Raw genomic sequence first — 10,000 nt, forward strand, 5'->3', positions numbered from 1 at the left:
CCGCCATTCAATATGATCATGGCTGATCATCCAACTCAGTATCCTGTACCTGCCTTCTCTCCATACCCCCTGATCCCTTTAGCCACAAGGGCCACATCTAACTCCCTCTTAAATATAGCCAATGAACTGGCCTCAACTACCTTCTGTGGCAGAGAATTCCACAGACTCACCACTCTCTGTGTGAAGAAATGTTTTCTCATCTCGGTCCTAAAAGACTTCCCCCTTATCCTTAAACTGTGACCCCTTGTTCTGGACTTCCCCAACATCGGGAACAATCTTCCCGCATCTAGCCTGTCCAACCCCTTCACAATTTTGTAAGTTTCTATAAGATCCCCCCCTCGATCTTCTAAATTCCAGCGAGTACAAGCCGAGTCTATCCAGTCTTTCTTCATATGAAAGTCCCGCCATCCCAGGAATCAAATGAATACGGAACAAATGAATGAAAGACGTGCAGAACAGTCACGATGATCAAGGAAAGGTGGGGCCCACAGTGGTCCAAGCCGGAAAGGGTGGAGAGAAGATTCACGAGGATGTTGCCAGGTCTCAAGGGCCTAAGCTAAACCTGTGCCCTCTGGTCCTCGATTCCCCTACTCTGGGCAAGAGACTCTGTGCGTCTACCCGATCTAGTCCCCTCATGGTTTTGTACACCTCTGTAAGACCACCCCTGCGCTCCAGGGAATAGAATCCCAGCCTGCTCAACCTCTCCCTGTAGCTCAGACCCCTCGAGTCCTGGCAACATCCTCGTGAATCTTCTCTGCGCCCTTTCCAGCTTCAGTTTAGTTCGTTGTCCCGTGTACCGAGGTACAGTGAAGAGCTTTCGTCGCGTGCGAACCAGTCAGCGGAAAGACAGCACACGATTACAATCGAGCCGTCCACAGTGTACAGATACATGACAAAGGGAATAACGTTTAGTGCAAGGGAAAGTCCGATCGAGGATAGTCCGAGGGTCACCAATGAGGTAGATAGTAGTTCAGCACCGCTCTCTGGTTGTGGTGGGATGGTTCAGTTGCCTGATAACAGCTGGGAAGAAACTGCCCCTGAATCTGGTGCTGTCAGCTTGACAACATATTTCCTGTAACACAGCCCCCAAAACTGGAACACAAACACCACCAGATTCTGGGAGGGCTCGGAGGGCCGAATGGCCTCCTCCTGCACCTATTGTCCATTGTTTATCTCTCCACATCACCGTCTATATCACTCCTTTCCCTTAACCCTAACCAGTCTGAAGAAGGGTCTCGACCCGAAACGTCACCCATTCCTTCTCTCCAGAGATGCTGCCTGTCCCGCTGAGTTAATGATCAGTCTGAAGAAGGGTCTCGACCCGAAACGTCACCCATTCCTTCTCTCCAGAGATGCTGCCTGTCCCGCTGAGTTAATGATCAGTCTGAAGAAGGGTCTCGACCCGAAACGTCACCCATTCAATAGACTATAGACAATAGGTGCAGGAGGAGGCCCTTCGGCCTATCGAGCCGGCACCGCCATTCAATGTGATCATGGCTGATCATTCTCAATCAGTACCCCGTTCCTGCCTTCTCCCCATACCCCCTGACTCCGCTATCCTTAAGAGCTCTATCTAGCTCTCTCTTGAATGCATTCAGAGAATTGGCCTTCTCTACAGAGATGGAATTCCTTCCCTCCAGAGATGCTGCCTGACCCGCTGAGTTACTCCAGCACTCTGTGAAACGTCACCTATCCATGTTCTCCAGAGATGCTGCCTGACCCGCTGAGTTGCTCCAGCATTTTGTGTCTACCTTCGACCGTGTAATCTTGATCTTGAGGTGGGCAGAGGGTCGGGGAGGGGAAGGTAGACCTCTCCAGTTCTGTGTCACTAATCTCAGCGCTGGTTTATCTGCCACCAGGGAAGGGATGATCGTGAAAACGGTCTGGAGGACACAGAATCCCCGGTTTGAATTGCTGTGGTCGTCACCGCTTCGGCTATCAGTGGTCAAAGAGGTCAGTGTCTCCCTGCTCCTCTCTAGTCTCTTCAGATGGGTCTCAGGGCTTAGCCTAGGGTTGCCAACTGTCCCGTATTAGCCGGGACATCCCCAATATTGGGCTAAATTGGTTTGTCCCGTACGGGACCGCCCTTGTCCCGTATTAGGCCCGGGGGCCGCTGTAGGCCCGGACACTGTAGGCCTGGGGCCCCGCTGTAGGCCCGGACACTGTAGGCCCAAACACTGCAGACCCGGACACTCTAGGCCTGAACACTGTAGGCCCGGACACTGTAGGGCCAGACACTGTAGACCCGGACACTCTAGGCCTGAACACTGCAGGCCCGGACACTGTAGGCACGGACAATGTAGGCCCGGACACTGTAGGCCCGGACACTGTAGCCCCCGGACACTGTAGGCCCAGACACTGTAGGCCCGGACACTGTAGGCACGGACAATGTAGGCCCGGACACTGTAGGCCCGGACACTGTAGCCCCCGGACACTGTAGGCCCAGACACTGTAGGCCTGGACACTGTAGACCCGGACACTCTAGGCCTGAACACTGTAGGCCCGGACACTGTAGGCCCGGACACTGTAGACTCGGACACTCTAGGCCTGAATAATGTAGGCCCAGACATTGTAGGCCCGGAGGCCACTGTAGGCCAGAAAAGTGGAGGCCCGGAGGCCCAGGTGCCGCCTAAGGGAGGTTGCCTAGCAACCCACCTCCCGGCCCGGGCGGCCGCCATTGGTGGAGCGGGAGCACGTGGCCGCTGGCTGGGTGAGGTCACGTGGGGCGCGTGGGCGGTGACGTCACCTTTTGTCCCGTATTTGGGAGTGAGATAGTTGGCAACCCTAACTTAGCCTGTGACCAGGAAGGGAAAATGTCAGTAGAAGCAACAAACTGTAGATACTTCAGAAGTATCCAGAAGCGATAGGAGCAGAATTAGGCCATTCGGCCCATCGAGCCCACTCTGCCATTCGATCTCTCCCTCCTAACCCCATTCTCCTGCCTTCTCCCCATAACCCCTGACACCCGCACTGATCAACAATCTGTCCATCTCTGCCTTAAAAATACCCACTGACTTGTGGCCTCCACAGCCGTCTGTGGCAAAGAATCCCACAGATTCACCACCCTCTGACTGAAGAAATTCCTCCTCATCTCCTTCCTAAAGGGACGTCCTTTGATTCTGAGGCTGTGCCCTCTGGTCCTAGACTCTCCCACTAGTGAAAACATCCTCTCCACATCTCATCGGCACGGTGGCGCAGCGGTAGAGCTGCTGCCTCACAGCGCCAGAGACCCGGGTTCCATCCCGACCACGGGCGCTGCCTGTTCGGAGTTTGTACGTTCTCCCCGTGACCTGCGTGGGTTTTCTGTTGGCGTATCGGTTTCCCCCCACACTCCAAAGACGTGCAGGTTTTGCAGGTTAACTGGCTTGGTACAAATGTAAAATTGTCCCTAGTGTGTGTAGGATAGTGTTAGTGTGCGGGGATCGCTGGGCGGCACGGACTCGGTGGGCCGAAGGGCCTGCTTCAGCGCTGTATCTCTAAACTGAACCGGGGGAAAAACATGCGGTCATCTTCATGAGTCATAGGAGTGGGATTAGGCCAGTATAGAAACATAGAAAATAGGTGCCATTCGACCCTTCGAGCCAGCACCGCCATTCAATATGATCATGGCTGATCATTCTCAATCAGTACCCCGTTCCTGCCTTCTCCCCATACCCCTTGATTCCATTAGCCCCTAAGAGCTCTATCCAACTCTCTCTTGAAAACATCCAGTGAATTGGCCTCCACTGCCTTCTGTGGCAGAGAATCCCACAGATTCACAACTCTCTGGGTGGGAAAGTTTTTCCTCATCTCAGTCCTAAAATGGCCGACCCCTTATTCTTGAACTGTGTGACCCCTGGTTCTGGACTCCCCCCAACACTTCACCATTCATTCAATCATGGCTGATCTATCTTTACCTCTCAACCCCATTGGGAAGGAATGAGAGGGAGTGGGGGGAGAGGGACAGGAGAGGGGTGAGGGAGAGAGTGGGGGGAGGAAGGGAGAGGAGGGAGTGGGGGAGGGGGAGGGGAGGGAGAGCAGGGAGAGGGGGGGAGGGAGAGAAGGGTGGGGGGTGGGAGAGGGGGGAGTGGGGGAGGGGTGAGGGGAGGGGAGGGGAGAGGAGGGAGTGGGGGCGGGAGTGGAGGTGGGAGGAGAGGGAGTGGCAGAGGGGGGGGAGGGAGAGAAGGAGGGAGGGGGGAGAGGGGGGAGTGGGGGAGGGGTGAGGGGAGGGGAGGGGAGAGGAGGGAGTGGGGGAGGGGAGTGGAGGGTGGGAGGAGAGGGAGTGGCGGAGGGGGGGGGAGGGAGAGAAGGAGGGAGGGGGGGAGAGGGGGGAGTTGAGGGAGTGGGGGAGGAGAGGTGGGGGGAGTTGAGGGAGTGGGGGAGGAGGGGTGGGGGGAGTGGAGGGAGAGGGGAAGGGGGGGAAAGGAGGGGAGAGGGGAATGCCACAAAGTGTTGGTGTTGTGTTGTAGGTGGATTGCCATCAAGGACTCCTTCCTGCTGTACATGAGGCCGAAAAATGGCGTCATCTCCTTTGTCCTGCTGTTCGACAAAGGGTTCAACGTCCAAGTTGGGAGTCAGGAGACCGGGGCCAAGTACGGCGTGAAGATCGAGAACCTGTCCAGGTACAAATCTCCACGGTGGCGCGGCGGTAGAGTTGCTGCCTCACAGCGCCGGAGAGTCCCGGGTTCCATCCCGACTACGGGCGCCGTCTGTACGGAGTTTGTACGTTCTCCCCGTGACCTGCGTGGGTTTTCCTCCGAGATCTTCGGTTTCCTCCCACACTCCAAAGACGTGAAGGTTAATTGACTGGGCAAATGTAAAAATTGTCCCTAGTGTGTGTGTGTGTGGGATAGTGTTAGTGTGCGGGGATCGCTGGTCGGCGCGGACCCGGTGGGCCGAAGGGCCTGTTTCCGCGCTGAATTCTCTAACCTCTCTTTACCTTGACTTACGATACAATGCGATAGAACTTTGTTTATCCCAGGAGGGAAATAGACAATAGACAATAGGTGCAGGAGGAGGCCACTCGGCCCTTCGAGCCTGTACGCACCGCCATTCAATGTGATCATGGCTGATCATTCTCAATCAGTACCCCGTTCCTGCCTTCTCCCCATACCCCCTGACTCCGCTATCCTTAAGAGCTCTATCTAGCTCTCTCTTGATATTGGTCTGCCAACAGTCGTAAAAAACACAAGAAGATACATGGACTTAAAGTGACGAGTGGAGAGGATTGGGGGGTGTGCAAAGATTGGGGTGGGGGGGGGGGGGTCAGTCTCGGTCTACCCCAGGACAGAAGGGGGAGGGGTTGTGCGGTTTGATAGACACAGGGAAGAAGGATCTCCTGTGGCGTTGTGTGCTGCATGTTGGTGGGACCAGCCTGTTGCTGAAGGTGCTCCTCAGGTTGGCCAGTGTGTCACGGGGGGGAGGGGGTGAGCTGTATTGTCCCAGCATGCTCCGCAGTTTGAGGAGCGCCCTCCCATCCGAGACCCCCTCCCGTGAATCCAACTCCAACTCCCCCCCCCAGCAAGGGGCCGGCCTTCCCGACGAGTTTGTTGACCCTGTTGGCGTCCGCGGCCTTCGCCCTGCTGCCCCCGGCGCCCGGCAGCGAAGAAGACGGCGCTGGCCACCGCCAATGGGTGGAACATCTGCAGCATCTCACTGCAGATGTTGAAGGAGCGGAACCTTCACAGCAATACAGCCCGGCCCGTCCCTCTTGTGCCTGGAGTCCGGGCAGAGAAGTCGTCACGGTGGCGCGGCGGTAGAGTTGCCGCCTGACAGCGATTGCAGCGCCGGAGACCCGGGTTCCATCCCGACTACGGGCGCCGTCTGTACGGAGTTTGCACGTTCTCCCCGTGACCCGCGTGGGTTTTCTCCGAGATCTTCGGTTTCCTCCAAATTTGTACGGGCTTGTCGGATTAATTGGCTTGGTAAATGTAAAAATTGTCCCTAGTGTTTAGTGTGCGGGGATCGCTGGGCGGCGCGGACCCGGTGGGCCGAAGGGCCTGTTTCCGCGCTGTACCTCCAAACTAAACTAGTGTGTGAACGGGCGATCACTGGGCGGCGCGGACCCGGTGGGCCGAAGGGCCTGTTTCCGCGCTGTATCGCCGGACTAAACGCGATCTGTCACCACTGGGAGTTGAATGCACGCAGTTACCGGATAGCGCCATTGGTTTTTATTCCCCGCTGAGCTAGGCTTCCTCTCTCTCTCTCTCTCTCTCTCTGCTGCAGGACTCTGATCATCAAATGCAGCAGCTACCGACAGGCCTGCTGGTGGAAGCAGGAGATCACCAATCTGGCCGAGAGGCATGGTCAGGACTTCCTCACCGACCACCGCTTCGATTCCTTCGTTCCGGCTCGCCGCGGCATTCAGACACGATGGTAAACGTGCCGAGCTCGCTCCGAAACGCAAAACGCTCCTAGAACCGTAGAAACAAAGAAAATAGGTGCAGGAGGGGGCCATTCGGCCCTTCGAGCCTGTACGCACCGCCATTCAATGTGATCATGGCTGATCGTCCACAATCAGTACCCCGTTCCTGCCCTCTCCCGATACCCCCTGACTCCGCTAGCCCCTAGAGCTCTATCTAACTCTCTTAAATCCATCCAGTGATTTGGCCTCCACTGCCCTCTGTGGCAGAGAATCCCACACATTCACAACTCTCTGGGTGAAAAAGTTCCTTCTCACCTCAGCTTTAAACTGAGGTGAGATCGAACCTTTTTTAACCCAGAGAGTTGTGAATGTGTGGGAACAAGGGTTCGGAAGGGGGTCGTGATTTGCACGTACGTTTTGTGTTTCCAGGTTCGTTAACGGCAGTGGCTATTTTTCTGCCGTGGCAGATGCTTTGAACCAAGCCAAAGAGGAGATCTTCATTGCCGACTGGTGGTGAGTTCATAGTTCCTTCATTCCACCATAAAGGACCTACCTCTTAACTTTCGTATTTTAGTTTTACATAGAAGACATAGAAACATAGAAAATAGGTGCAGGAGTAGGCCATTCAGCCCTTCGAGCCTGTACGCACCGCCATTCAATATGATCATGGCTGATCATCCAGCTCAGTATCCCGTACCTGCCTTCTCTCCATACCCCCTGATCCCTTTAGCCACAAGGGCCACATCTAACTCCCTCTTAAATATAGCCAATGAACTGGCCTCAACTACCTTCTGTGGCAGAGAATTCCACAGATTCACCACTCTCTGTGTGAAAAAAAACTTTCTCATCTCGGTCCTAAAAGACTTCCCCCTTATCCTTAAACTGTGACCCCTTGTTCTGGACTCCCCCAACATTGGGAACAATCTTCTTGCATCTAGCCTGTCCAACCCCTTAAGAATTTTGTAAGTGTCTATAAGATCCCCCCTCAATATTCTAAATTCCAGCGAGTACAAGCCGAGTCTATCCAGTCTTTCTTCATATGAAAGTCCTGCCATCCCAGGGATCAATCTGGTGAACCTTCACTGTACTCCCTCTAAGGCTAGAATGTCTTTCCTCAGATTAGGAGACCAAAACTGTACGCAATACTCCAGGTGCGATCTCACCAATGCCCTGTACAACTGCAGCAGAACCTCCCTGCTCCTATACTCAAATCTCCTCACTATGAATGCCAACATACCTTTCGCTTTCTTCACTGCCTGCTGCACCTGCATGCCTACTTTCAATGACTGGTGCACCACGACACCCAGGTCTCGTTGCATCTCCCCTTTTCCTAATCGGCCACCATTCAGATAATATTTTAGAGATACAGCGTGGAAACAGGCCATTCGGCTCACCGAGTCCGCCCCGAACAGCGATCCCCGCACCATCCTACACTCACACACCAGCGACAATATTATTTTGCACTTTATTCCCTGTTACAATGACAATAAAGATATATTCTGCAGTTGTACAGGGCCCTGGTGAGACAGCACCTGGAGTACTGTGTGCAGTTGTACAGGGCCCTAGTGAGACCGCACCTGGAGTACTGTGCGCAGTTTTGGTCTCCAAATTTGAGGAAGGATATTCTTGCTATGGAGGGCGTGCAGCGTAGGTTTACTAGGTTAATTCCCGGAATGGCGGGACTGTCGTATGTTGAAAGGCTGGAGCAATTAGGCTTGTATACACTGGAATTTAGGATGAGGGGGGATCTTATTGAAACATATAAGATAATTAGGGGATTGGACACATTAGAGGCAGGAAACATGTTCCCAATGTTGGGGGAGTCCAGAACAAGGGGCCACAGTTTAAGAATAAGGGGTAGGCCATTTAGAACGGAGATGAGGAAGAACTTTTTCAGTCAGAGAGTGGTGAAGGGGTGGAATTCTCTGCCTCAGAAGGCAGTGGAGGCCAGTTCGTTGGATGCTTTCAAGAGAGAGCTGGATAGAGCTCTTAAGGATAGCGGAGTCAGGGGGTATGGGGAGAAGGCAGGAACGGGGTACTGATTGAGAGTGATCAGCCATGATCGCATTGAATGGCGGTGCTGGCTCGAAGGGCTGAATGGCCTCCTCCTGCACCTATTGTCTATTGTATTGTATTGTAATTTACACTTAGGCCAAAGCCGATTAATCTACAAACCCGCACGTTTTTGGAGCGTGGGAGGAAACCGGAGCGCCCGGGGAAAACCCACGCAGGTCACGGGGAGAACGTACAAACTCCGCACAGACAGTGCCCGTGGTCAGGATTGAACCCGGGTCCCTGGCGCTGTGAGGCAGCAACTCTACCGCCGAGCCACCGTGACCTCTGTACAGAGTTTGTACGTGACCCGCGTGGGTTTTCTCCGGGCGCTCCGGTTTCCTCCCACGCTCCAAAGACGTGCGGGTTTGTAGGTTGGTTGGCTTCTGAAAATTGTCCCTAGTGTGCGTGTAGGATAGTACGGGGTGATCGCTGGTCACTGTGGGCCGAAGGGTCTGTTTCCGTGCTGTATCTCTAAAACACGATCCTTTAGGCAATACGTACCAGATCACAGTAACTTTTGTTCTTTTTATTTCTTTATTTGTTCGTTTATTATTATCATTACAACGAACTGCAGCATTGTTTGGAGATACCGCGCGGAAACAGGCCCTTCGGCCCACCGAGTCCGTGCCGCCCAGCGATCCCCGCACACTAACACTATCCTACACACACTGGGGACAATTCACATTTACACCAAGCCAATTAACGTACAAACCGGCACGTCTCTGCAGTGTGGGAGGAAACCGGAGAACTCGGAGAAAACCCACCCAGGTCACGGGGAGAACGTACGAACTCCGTACAGACGGCGCCCGTAGTCGGGATGGAACCCGGGTCTCTGGCGCTGTGAGGCGGCAACTCTACCGCTGCGCCACCGTGCCACAAAAATGTGGAGAGGATGTTTCCACTAGTGGGAGAGTCTAGGACCAGAGGGCGCAGCCTCAGAATTGAAGGACGTTCCTTTAGGAAGGAGATGAGGAAGGAATTTCTTCAGTCAGAGGGCGGTGAATCTGTGGGATTCTTTGCCACAGACGGCTGTGGAGGCCACAAGTCAGTGGGTGTTGTTAAGGCAGAGATGGATAGATTCTTGATTAGTGCGGGTGTCAGGGGTTATGGGGAGAAGGCAGGAGAATGGGGTTGGGAGGGAGAGATAGATCAGCCGTGATTGAATGGTGGAGTGGGCTCGATGGGCTGAATGGCCTAATTCTGCTCCGATCACTTCTGAACTTATGAGGTATCTGCAGTTGGTTGCATCCACTGATATTTTCCCTTCCTGGTCCCACAGGCTGAGCCCTGAGATCCATCTGAAGAGACCAGCGAAGGACAATTACTGGAGACTGGACATCATCCTGAAACGTAAAGCGGTAAGTTATTAAAGCACAGAGCAGTACAGCACAGGAACAGGCCCTTCGGCCCACAATGTCCGTGCGAAACTTAATGCCAAGCCCAAACTCAATGCCAAGCCCAAACTCAACGTGCAGCGTAGGTTCACCAGGTTAATTCCCGGAATGGCGGGACTGTCATATGTTGAAAGACTGGAGCGACTAGGCTTGTACACACTGGAATTTGGAAGGATGAGAGATCTTATCGAAACGTATAAGATTATTA

The 10,000-nt window shown here is 54.0% G+C and overlaps 1 protein-coding gene across 1 annotated transcript in view; it reads left to right on the forward strand.

Annotated features, from left to right (window-relative positions):
• The window catches only part of LOC144609733 (phospholipase D2-like), a 94,344-nt gene that overhangs the window by 43,450 nt on the left and 40,894 nt on the right, over window positions 1–10,000 (forward strand). Inside the window, 5 exon segments of the mRNA XM_078428242.1 lie at window positions 1,865–1,953; window positions 4,449–4,601; window positions 6,205–6,354; window positions 6,773–6,856; window positions 9,678–9,756. Of these exon segments, the coding sequence (XP_078284368.1) occupies window positions 1,865–1,953; window positions 4,449–4,601; window positions 6,205–6,354; window positions 6,773–6,856; window positions 9,678–9,756 (555 nt within the window).

Source organism: Rhinoraja longicauda, chromosome 34 (genome assembly GCF_053455715.1).
Source record: "Rhinoraja longicauda isolate Sanriku21f chromosome 34, sRhiLon1.1, whole genome shotgun sequence".
Taxonomy (NCBI): domain Eukaryota; kingdom Metazoa; phylum Chordata; class Chondrichthyes; order Rajiformes; family Arhynchobatidae; genus Rhinoraja; species Rhinoraja longicauda.